Source organism: Melampsora larici-populina, assembly GCF_000204055.1.
Source record: "Melampsora larici-populina 98AG31 unplaced genomic scaffold MELLAscaffold_263, whole genome shotgun sequence".
NCBI lineage: Eukaryota > Fungi > Basidiomycota > Pucciniomycetes > Pucciniales > Melampsoraceae > Melampsora > Melampsora laricis-populina.
In genome coordinates this window covers 20-11,231 of record NW_006769017.1, presented here as the reverse complement: position 1 = coordinate 11,231, position 11,212 = coordinate 20, and the positions used below count along the sequence as shown (strand labels likewise).

General features: G+C 42.5%; 2 protein-coding genes across 2 annotated transcripts; one reads left to right on the top strand and one right to left on the bottom strand.

Annotated features, from left to right (window-relative positions):
* Window positions 1-264: 264 nt before the first annotated feature.
* Window positions 265-1,892, top strand: MELLADRAFT_88307 (uncharacterized protein; the record flags this gene model as incomplete). The annotated part of the gene is made up of 8 exons (XM_007419595.1): window positions 265-364; window positions 439-539; window positions 617-967; window positions 1,078-1,176; window positions 1,239-1,385; window positions 1,469-1,534; window positions 1,607-1,702; window positions 1,767-1,892. 8 exons carry the CDS (start codon window positions 265-267, stop codon window positions 1,890-1,892), a joined length of 1,086 nt encoding a protein of 361 aa, XP_007419657.1.
* A 4,236-nt stretch (window positions 1,893-6,128) lies between these two features.
* MELLADRAFT_70235 (uncharacterized protein) lies at window positions 6,129-7,227 on the bottom strand (the record flags this gene model as incomplete). Its single annotated transcript, XM_007419594.1, has 3 exons — window positions 6,129-6,239; window positions 6,310-6,507; window positions 6,577-7,227. 3 exons carry the CDS (start codon window positions 7,225-7,227, stop codon window positions 6,129-6,131), a joined length of 960 nt encoding a protein of 319 aa, XP_007419656.1.
* Between the last annotated feature and the right edge of the window lie 3,985 nt (window positions 7,228-11,212).

The following is an 11,212-nucleotide window of genomic DNA, read 5'->3' as shown; positions in this document are numbered from 1 at the left end:
CAGCTAGCACCGGCGCGCGCAAGTCAAGTTTGCTTTGCGCCAGACCGACGAACGCGCAGACCAATCAGGGATGGCCTTCACCCCTGGATTCAATCCCGTGTTCGCGTCGCGCTGCTAAAGCAACCCGGTTCAATCTCTTGCAACTCATTCCTCTTTTTGTCGCCCTCAAAGAGGATTTAATCCATCACAGCTTTTGAACTCACCACATTCAAATCGCTTTTTACTTCTCACCTCTCATATCAAACCCCTCTCTCTCATTATAAAATGTCATCTCAAACCGGGCAAATCGACAACCTGTCAGCTTCAATTGCTTCCCAAAGCAACCGTGCTCGGCCATATTCCTTGACCACTCCGAGGGGCAACAGTACGCTGCCCTTCTGCCCTTCTTTCTTTGATTCCGATGTTCATGTCACTTTATGTCGTTCCAATCTCCTTCAGGAACCCCACTTGTGGGCACCGCTGGTTCTGCCAATCGCGCCGAACAGCGAAGTCTCCGAGGTTCAGGCTCGCAAGCCTCGGTGGGAGGCTTGAATGACAGTGTAAGTGTCCAATCGCCTCCTTTTTCCTTTCATGTGCTAAATCAAATGCGAACTAAGCACCCAATTTGTGCGTCCAGACCAAGGACGGCGATGTTTCACGCATCATGGCTGCAATCACCAGTCTTTCTGGTAAGGTGGAAAAAGAAATGTTGGTGATGGCTGACACCTTGCGTCAAGAGATTGAGCACATGTCCAGCAAGCTCGATGAGGACATCGGTCAGTTGGCCAGGCAGGTGGACGAACAAATCGCTTCGGTCGCCAACAAGCACACCGAAGACTTCATCACCCTGTCCAACAAGCTGGACCAAGTGAATGAGTCTGTTGAAGACATCACACATCAAGGTGAAGGCCCAGGTTCTGCTGCCCGGCCTGCTGCCGCATCAAACGCCCCACTGGCGAAACACTGGTACTACTCACCTGAGCTTAAAGTACGACCAGAATCTTCCTGCGATCTGATATGTCTTGATCAGCAAAAGTCTTTCTCATTTGTTTTCCTCCCGTTCTTTCACATTCTGATCAGAGTCGGGTGTATACAGAGGCATACGCATCGGTTCCGTTACCCACGATCGGCGCATATACCAAACTTCACAATCCCAATGGGGACTTGTTGCCCAACTCGTTGTTTGCAACTATTAAGGTTAGATAGTCGACTGTTTTGGGTAGTCTGTTTATTGATTTTCCACCGCATTCACACTCCAGCGGGCAATCAAAGCTATCCCCGGCACCTGGCCTGCCGAACAACTTCCTCCAGTCGTAAATGGAGCCCAGAACGTTGCCGATGCCCAAACGTACGCGACCTTAGTTAAGGACGCTGGGAAGCACGCTCGAGAGCGTTTACATAAATTGGTAAGTGGTGGTACTCATTCATCCATTCATTCGAATAATTTTTTTTGACACATTTTTCTCATCACTTCTCCGGTGCTACGCAGCTGTTGCTCAACATCAAAAACAACCCTGGAAGCACGGTGCCCTGCATGAAACGTCTGGTCCATCGCGTAAGTCTTCGCTGCCATCTTGCGTGCATAACGTATGTTGCCTGAACCATGTTTTTTTTGGTCTGTATGTAGATCGCTCAAGATTGTGGAACCACCGCTGAGGGTCTAGGCGAAGAGGCCTATTGGATCAAATGCACTGATCAACACCGCCTCCGCATCGCGTACCTGGTGGGTTTGAAGGGTTTCCACTTTCTAGCAAGCTGATGGCTGATTGGTTCATAAAATCCACCAGCGACGAGAAGCCCTACGCATCTTTCAAGAGCGTCGTCGAGGAGGAGCCGGAGGAAATATCTGGGCCAGGGTCGACCAACATCTGCACCATTTGGGTGTTCAAGGTACCTTATATAGTTCTGCGTAAGTCCTGCAAATGCTGATCACTACCGTTAGATTTAGATATACACTCATCATGACTATCCTCTTCAGATTTTACAAGTTGATTTACGATGAAGATCGCGCGACCTTCAATGGCGAAGGGTACTTTACGGACATTGACGCTTTGGTAACGTTCGATTTACCTTCAGAAGAGGACATCCACGAGATGATGGAACGTATTCAAGAAGCCGGAGGGTCTTTGGGGGACCTGGAGTGAATGGCCCACCTATTCAGAGTTTGGGACATCAAAGACGCCACTTTCTCTGTTCCTTCTTATGGTTTGGAGATCAAAGGTATAGGGATTGTTTGGCTATCTATCAAACTCGGGTGGCTTCTTTCATTTGAAAACCTCCCTTGCCAAATGCACCCGCCTTTCCTGCCCCCACTGTCAGCTGTCCATGATTTCGAAAAGGGTCTTTGAGGCCACAATTTCCTTTTTGGGGCACTTTTTTTATATATCAATTTTTTGGGGGGATTCCAGCCCCCCAAAATCACACTGCAAAATGGCCTGATGGCGCTTTTGGGGCCATTCAGGCCGCCCACAGTCCGCAAGGAGACGCGCCAAGTGCGCCGAAATCCCAGTTACAAAACGCCTGACTCGACGACTCGATGTCGCCTCGGAGGCGACATCATTCTGACCAGCTAGTTACGGCCCTTCCCTGCGGAGGGAAGGCCAGCCCAAAGGCGGGCAAGGATGACCGGCGCAAGACGGTCAAGGTCCCCCCGTGGTGTACATGTCCCAAGCCCGCCCCACTGTCCACATAGAGTTTGAGGTCCAAAATTTTGGTGAAGATTTCCCAGTTTTTTTCTTTTTTGGTGAGTGAGACTGAGTAAGGTGTAGGGGTGGTGCTACATAGGGTTTAATTTTCTGTTGGAAAAAAAAAATTTAGAGATTATTTTCTACTTGGGTCACCAAGTAGGTGATCTCCTTACAATCTCTTTCCCACCTCTATGTCACATTTTTCTCTTTCACCTACTGAATACCAAGAAACACCACAATGAGAATTGATATAATTGCAACCTAATGGTATGGGTTATCTTCTTTATCTTTAGATTTGTATTATGCAAGTATCAATGTCTTGGATCATGGCAGGATGTTTGAGTAAAAAATTGCTGAGCACAAAGCTCAGCCTTCAGTCCTTGAGTATCAGCCCAGGACCCCAGTATGCTCCTATAAGGGTTGGTTACTTGGAATTGCAATTTTTGAGCTCCTGCAGAGGCCCACCCCTGCCAAACTGCTAGGTCACTCCCTGGCTTTATCCATAGCTCTAGGTGAGGTTTAATCTTTCCTCAGGATTCCATGTGACCATTAATCTGTGAAACAATTAAAAGAATGGCAATAAGAAAATGCAGACACTGGCAGAAAACATGAGTTGCATGAAGTGTGATTCCACGGGAGCTCAAAAGTCACCATTCTGTGTGACTACCCCTGATAAGAGCATACCAGGGTCCTATCAGCCCCTAGTGCTTGGCTACCTCCTACTCTGGCATGGGGCTGTCACCCGTCCCTGGCCCCAGCCAACCAAGTATTCCCAATGTCTTTCTGGAGGCACGCAGTACATGCCCTGACACACATGATTGGGGTGATGAAAACCCTGCGGGCACCTTGGGCGGTCCCGGGCTTCTCAAGACCCGCTCTATATTTGCTGTGTCAACAAAAATTTTCTTTCTAACCTCCCATAGCTCTTTTCAATTTTGATGTAGGCTCATATACAACAGACTCTGATATAAGCAATATGTGTCAAACCCAATACTCTAGAAAAACCAATATGTTTTTGATCAAATAAAATTTATTTGCAGTGAAATTGGTCTCAAAAGTGATAAACCTGTCATACCCAATAACCAATACTAAAATTTTGGAATCCCAGACCCAAAACCGGTGCAAAACCAATAATTTTGTGGATCATTTGACCAGTTTATAGTTGATTGTTTGCTTTTTTTCTCAGTTTTTTCCTTGCTGAATGTTCACTCACATTCAAAATTGTGAACTTTCAGAAACATACTACATGAAAATAATGCCTAATGTGTTGTTTCTCACCTGACCACGTAAAGTTTGTAAATTTCCTTGTCAAAACCAATAATTTGCCTGCAATTTGACCATTATTGGTTTTCCCAAAGCCTTGACAAAAGAGATACTCAGTCAAAACCAATAGTTTTGACCCACATTTTTTGGGTATTGGTTATGTCAGAGTCTACTGTAGCTTCTACAAAGCATCTCACACACATAACTGTGCAATAATATCCAAAATAATCACCATATTGCCCAATTTTTGCACCTATGATCAGCTCAGGGTGTGCCCTGGTTGGCCTTTGGGTCCACACAGGGTCAGGCAAAGCCCGGAGGCCGGGCCGGAAATTTCAGGGCCGGGTCACAGCCCTGCTCTAGCATAGGCTTAAGCACCTAGCTAAGTACCACTGTTTCAACTTCCCCAAGTTGGAGGGGGAAAATGATTAATAGTACAGTTTGTCATAATAGGATCCAATACTGCACACCTGAGCCATAACACCCACACTACATATGTGCAGCAAGCTAAGTAAATAGTTGTCTATCATGTACACACAGGTCTGCTCAGTTTTTTGCCCATCAGAATAAACAAATCACATGTTATACCACATGTAACTTTTTTGACTTTGAAAAAAAAATCCCAAAAATTCACTACATATAATTCTGTAGCTGCTCAGGCAATATTGTTGAAGCTATTTCTCAGTAACAGAAAGGTTGTTACATGCGGTTTAGTTGATGAGCTTACACCAAAACATTGAGGCAGTGTATGTAGTCAATCTTTTGGATGCTTTTGCCAATCTGAAAAAATTTACAGCATGTATTACATATGAATGACTCATCCTGATGAGCAGATAACTGAGCAAAACTGTATGTACATTATACCACCCTATCCACTGAGCCTGCCACACATTGTAGTGTGGGTGTTATGGCTCAGGTGAGGAGTGATAGATCATTCTATGACAGTTCATACTCCCAATCATTTTTTCCTGTTCACTTGGGGAAGTTGAATAATGTTTGCAGTGTACCTAGAATATGAAACTAACAAATAAAATCGTATTGCTCATCTCTGATGGGACACAAAAAGTTGCCAACTTATGAACAAAACAAGAATAAGAGTGAGATTTCAAGTACATTTTATAGAGAAATAGCTGCATAGTATTAGTGAGGATGTTGCCTTGCTGATGCCAAAACGCGGGGACTTAGACCCTGAGAACCTTGACCAGTAACAGTCTCCAGTACCATATTCCCAGATTCATAAATGTATGGTCTTTTCACTGGTCTGGGTCCCAGTCCCAGTGATGGACATTTCCCCAACACATAGAGAAGGTAAAACAAGGTTGAAGAAAAAAATTCTTCACCTTTTTCTTTTCCCTCCACTTGTCAAAACTCCCCATTCCAACTATCCCATGCCACTCTCTAGAAATCAACCAATCATACTATCTCTCAATCCAACCTCTAAATGCTAGGATATCCTTTTTCAAACCCACCTGCCACCTCAAAATAGTCTAATGATTAATGATAAGTAAGTTAGTGCGCCTGCCTCCTGACCTCCCAAGGGCATATATGCTGGGATAAGTATCAAGTAGTGGTTTAATGATGGTATAAGTATAATTTACTCTGTGTGAGTTAATGCCTAGCCCACTGAACAGCACTCCCTGTCCACTGTGCTGTTGGTCCTACCTCCCTTGGCCCTTGCCAGGGCTGAGCCCCCCAAGAGACCTAGGGTTTTCATTACAAATCCTCTAAGTCTGCCTATAGAACTAGCTGTTAGTATTGTTGGATTCTTGCCATAAAATATGATGAGTGATTAACATGATAGGTGAAAACCAAGCTTTTGAAAGCATTATTGCTGAGTGAAGAGTGGATGCAGAGCTGCTCAAGATTTCTCTCAAGCTTTATCACTTGATACTTATATACTCAACAAGTTATATCCTACTTGTTTTTATATTCAAAGAGACAATGTTTATCAGGTCTGAGCTCTAGACCAAGTCAAAAAGAGCAGGGAATATCTTGCTCAGAGTTTCATAAAGAGGCTATCAAGTAAATATGTTTTACATCAGTTGAGAAAGATGCAAAGCTCATCAAAGAATAAAAAGAAAGGAAGCACAAAAAAAGAGATCACAAGAAGCTGGATTAACAAAATGCAGGTTATGACTTCAACAGGATCACAATAAATCACAACTTTCACTTCAAGGTATTCATTTTGTATGGCTTCTGTTAAACCAAACTTTCGCTTGCAAAAGACGTCTCATAACTTGAAACGGATCCATAATCTGAACCAGAGAGGGCGCTACTTTGATCGCCGTTTATTGATTGTTTGTGAGTTGACTAAAATGAGAAAATGACGCAAAGTCAAAAAATAAATATCACGACACATAGAATCATATAGTAAACTTACATGTAAGGTTTTCTGCTCAAGCAAATCTCTGATTAACTCATGAATCTCGTCATCTTCCGCTTTGGACAAAGAGTTAATAAGATTCCGTCTAGGTTTACCTGTAGTCCATGATTTTAAAAAAAGAAACCTGTCCTTCAAAAGTCTTTTGCCTGAATTAATAGAAAGATTACTAAAGTACTCTTTCGTAGTTTCACTAGTCTAATCATTCAAAAGAATGTCAGATCAGGGAATGAAAAAGTTTGAAATGAAAAGATCGAAAAGACGTACCCTGAGAAGATGAGCACATTTTCCAAATGATTTAGAAACACCGCCATTTAAATAAAAAGGGGAACATTTATAAAGCATTCTTAAAAATAATACATCTTTAAAATCAGGTTGACCAATTAAAAACTTGAACATAACATTTTCATTTTCTTCTTCATCACTATCATCTGAACAATCTTTGATATCTTTACTTTTATTAAGTAAGTCTTGAAGTAATCTTAATTTTTGACGTAATTCAATTTCTGCATTTGTTTCTTCTCTTGATATTTCAATCATTTCAGGTATTTGATTGATTTCCAGATCGTTAGTTGGAATTTCTGAATTCGTACTTGTTGTTTCTCTCCATTGACTTATTCTATTCATTACTGATTCGTAAGAGTCTTCAGTCGTGTCGATATCATCGAGCCGCAAACGTTGCTCGGTTTCTGCGGGTGACGAGCTATAGATCGGAGAATCATATATGAGCATGGAGCAACCTTGAAATAAATCACAGAAAACGTTTACTGACTCGTTGGCATTTGCAGAATCACTCGATGCCGCATCACCCTCGTCATTTGTAGAACCCCGTTCCAAGTCATTAGGCTGAGTCAATTCGAGATTGGCATAGGTAGAAGAGCTCTGATTGAAAAGTGCATTTGTAGAGGTAGTAAGCATTGTGATTTTAGGTGATGGTTTTGCTGTGAGTAAAATAGAGAAGGGTTTAGATTTCCTGAAGATGAGGAAACTCGTCGATTCGATTCTCTTCGCTTCCCATAACATATAGATATCTGAGACGGAACGTTTAATTTTGTTTTATCACATTTCAGGTTCAGGCACAGGGAATTTCCGAGTAAGGAACTTATCCTCAAGGAAACTTTCCGGCTCATGAATTGAAGCCAGCTGAAGCGACTACAGACTGTTCCTGAATATACATACTTTTTTGCACAATTTTCCAAGCCTTGGTCTGTCTCAGTCTGCCATTCGCGTGCTTTAGGTTCCATCCATCTCTACTCTATTGGTAAGTCATAGGTTGTACAAGCTCTTATGTTTATAATTACTACTACTAATTATAATACAGTTGATCCAGATTGGCTTGACCAATCGAAAAAATCGAAAGTTTTTTTGAGAGTGATACAGGCCAAATACAGGCTTGATTTTAAGCATATGCTACAATCGAAGCATGGGATTTGGAATATCTCTTGACCGTCGAAACCGGTCAAGAGCTGTCTACATACCACACCACCATCACCACCACACCACCAACAAAACCCTCAATACCACCGTCAAACCCCGATACCCTGTCCAAACCTTCACAACCATGCCGAGAGGACCAAGCAAGCGACAACTCCAACTTGCCGAGGACGCGAGGGCACTCGAGGAAGCGTAAGTTTGATATCTTTTCCTTTTTGATATCGTTTCCTTTTTGATTTCAACTGACATTCGATCTCATTTCCTTTTTTGATATCGTTTCCTTTTTGATTTCAATCGATATCCAATCCCCTTCCTTTTTCATTCAAACCTCAATCACATCGGATTCACCTGAGTTTCTTATTTAAACCCAATCAATCTATCCATCTTCTCAACTTCCAACCACTCAATCAACCGACTTTCTCGACTTCCAATGATTGTCTTCTTTCTTCTTAGCGCTGAAAAAAGAGCAAGAAGGGCTCCACAGGAAGGTCTTAGTCCTCCTCGTGGCCGCGCTGGCAGTCCTTATTACATGAACAAGTAAGTTTTGTTCTCATTATTTCGACTCTCATCATTGTTGCATTCTTTCTGACTACTGTTTATTTGTTTGTAGGGACGGTCACCACTGGGAACTTGTTCGAGTTAATGGTCAACGCCAATATCTCGATTCAGAGTCGATCCATGTCGATCCCTATGGAGAAGGTGGTCCTCGTGAGTTCCGTTGCCGACTTCAAGCGGAAGCCAATATCAATGATTGTCAGTTTTCTTTCTCTATTCTTTAGAATTTCTCTGGATTAAATGAAACTAACCAATACTTTCACTTCTTTCCACCTATCAACGGTGTCTCATCAGTATTGAATACTCCTCAACATTCTGGATCTGAAGCCGCCGAGGAACTTCATTTTTGGAATGCCAGCGAGTTGGATCCAAGGTTTGGCGATGGAGGATACAATATCCAAGCTCGAGGTGAAGAGCGTAGTAAGTTTTTCTTCTTTTCATAGAGCCTGTTCGAAAAATTCAAACTGACGTGTCCTTGAGTTAGCTCCACGCATTGAGCTGGATCTCACTCATTCACCCTGTCTCATCGCCGCTCCGCTCCCCCAATCTGGGTCAATCCTTGCTGCCAGCGACGAATCAAAACCATCAAAAGCCAAGTTATTCTTTAGGGCTTATATACCCATTCCACTTACTGATACTGAGCGACGAAACGGTTTGGCTCAAAACTACATCGACTACGAGACTGAAGACTCCATTGATGTGATGGTTCAAGTCAATGGCGTGTCATTGACTGAAATCAAGAATTCCCTTTTCGATCTGTGCAACACCAACAAAAACGGTACCGGACGAATACTCAAGCAAGCTGACAATGATTGTCAGGTCACTTTCAAAGCTTACGTAACTCAAGGTGGCGTCTTTGGTAAAACTTTGACTCCGGTGATCAAAAACAATTTGATCTTTACTGCATTCAAGAATATGGCGATCAGCAAGAAATGTAAAGGTAAAGAAATGGGTTTCCGCATAATGATGGAAAACCCAAAGAAAATGGCTCGTAACAACTCAAAAGTAAGTGACTTGTCTTCTTCATGCTTCCATTTTCTCGTTTTTGATCAACTGACTTTGAACTCTGAGCAGCAACTCCAAGTCGATCAAGCATTGGCCCATGCTGATCCGGACACAATTGATCGCGCTCGACACGATCAGTTAGAGATGGCAGTAAGTACCACGTCTCATCTTTTTCCTTTGATCTTGAAGAACTCAAACTAATGAACGACTTTGCTCAAACAGTCAATTGGTGTCGAACCGACTGTTCAGTCTATACATACCAAGCTCATGACCATGTATGGAAAGTGCTCGATCAATTGGAGGGAGTGCATGGGAATGATCAACCCATTGAACCCTTGCCAAGGAATGCATCTCTCCTTTATCGCATTCGACTTATGGGCCGAAGCTGTGGTAAGTTTCTCTTTTGTTAATATTCACAATCAATCAAAACTGACCGATATCTTTGGAATAGGCGAATAAGACTCCAGGAGTCTCGGTCCACAAGCCACCTACCGGACCTGAATTTGTCTGGGAAGATCTTGAACAACCAATCAACCCTCATGCATACTCCGCACCAAATTCTCAATCCACGAGCTCTGCGACGATGGTTCCAGTCGGCAATGGTTTGTTTGCCTTGAACAACACCACCAACCACCAACCGCCTGAAGCTCAAACTGACATGACACTCCCAAGACCACTTCCGGAAATTGAAGACTATCTTGACTTCTGTACGATCAGCAAGGACGACTCCACGACTCGAGGTATAGTCAAAGATTTGGACATTGTCGACTTTGAGATGTTTGAGTCTGAAGAACTCAGTGTGGACGAAATGAAAAAGCTTGGTTTTCCCTTCAGAGCTCGCCTTTGTCTCCATGCGAAATTGGCTTCCTATCGACTTGATCTCAAAAGAAGAAACCATTGCCCAGTCTAAAGTTTTCTTCCTCAACAAAGAAAATGTACTGACTGATCTCTCAAAGAGTGTGTTTGGAAAGTGTTGTAGCTACAGTACTGTACATTAAAATATTATTATCCCTTTTGTGTTTTGTTTGATAGCTCTGCAATAAAAAAGTCTGTGTCAATGAATAAAAAAGTGCTTGAATAAACACTATGAGCCCCAGTTTGACTTGATCAAGTCTATGAGAACTTGCGTTGATAACTGAGTTATTTCTTACAAGAAAAATTGCTTCATTTATCAATGAAAGGCGTACAATCAATAAGTTGCTTCATTTATCAGTGTGACATTACAATCAATAAATTGGCACTTCCTCTGAAGACCTTCTCATTTCTCAAAGAGAACTTTTTTTATCTCGCAGGTATTTTTCTCACATGATAATGTTAAAGATTGGTTCAATGACCTTTTGATTTCTGTAGAACATTTTTTTTAAAATTAAAAAATATTTGAGGATCTGATAATGTACAAAGGATGTTATGGAAGTCGATTGCTCCATCTTCTGTACCCACAAAATTGATACAGTTTTGTAATAAAAGTCTCCCTTGAGACATCACTCATTGCCTTATGAAGACATCAAAACCTGTTAATGGCATTTGCAAATTTCCCCTCCCGACGAAGCTTGTCCTTGAACACCTTGAAGACCCGCTCGATTGGATTGAAATCCGGCGAGTACGGTGGTAGATACACCAAGAGAACTCCCACCCTGTCACACAACTCTTGAATGATGCCACGGCGATGAATTGGTGCATTGTCCATTACAAGGACAGAATTCCGATTTGGGTAAGGTTGCATTACAGGAAGCTACAGTCAATAGATGTATAGTCAGCTTCTTGAAGTGGATCAGATTTTGAAGCAAGAGAAAAAACTTACAAGAACGTGTTTAAGAAATGCTTCGAATTCATTTCGAGTATAAGCATTGATCTTGCTGTTGACTGCTAGCAAACCCAATTCGCATATTGCAGCCAGCATGCTGTAGTG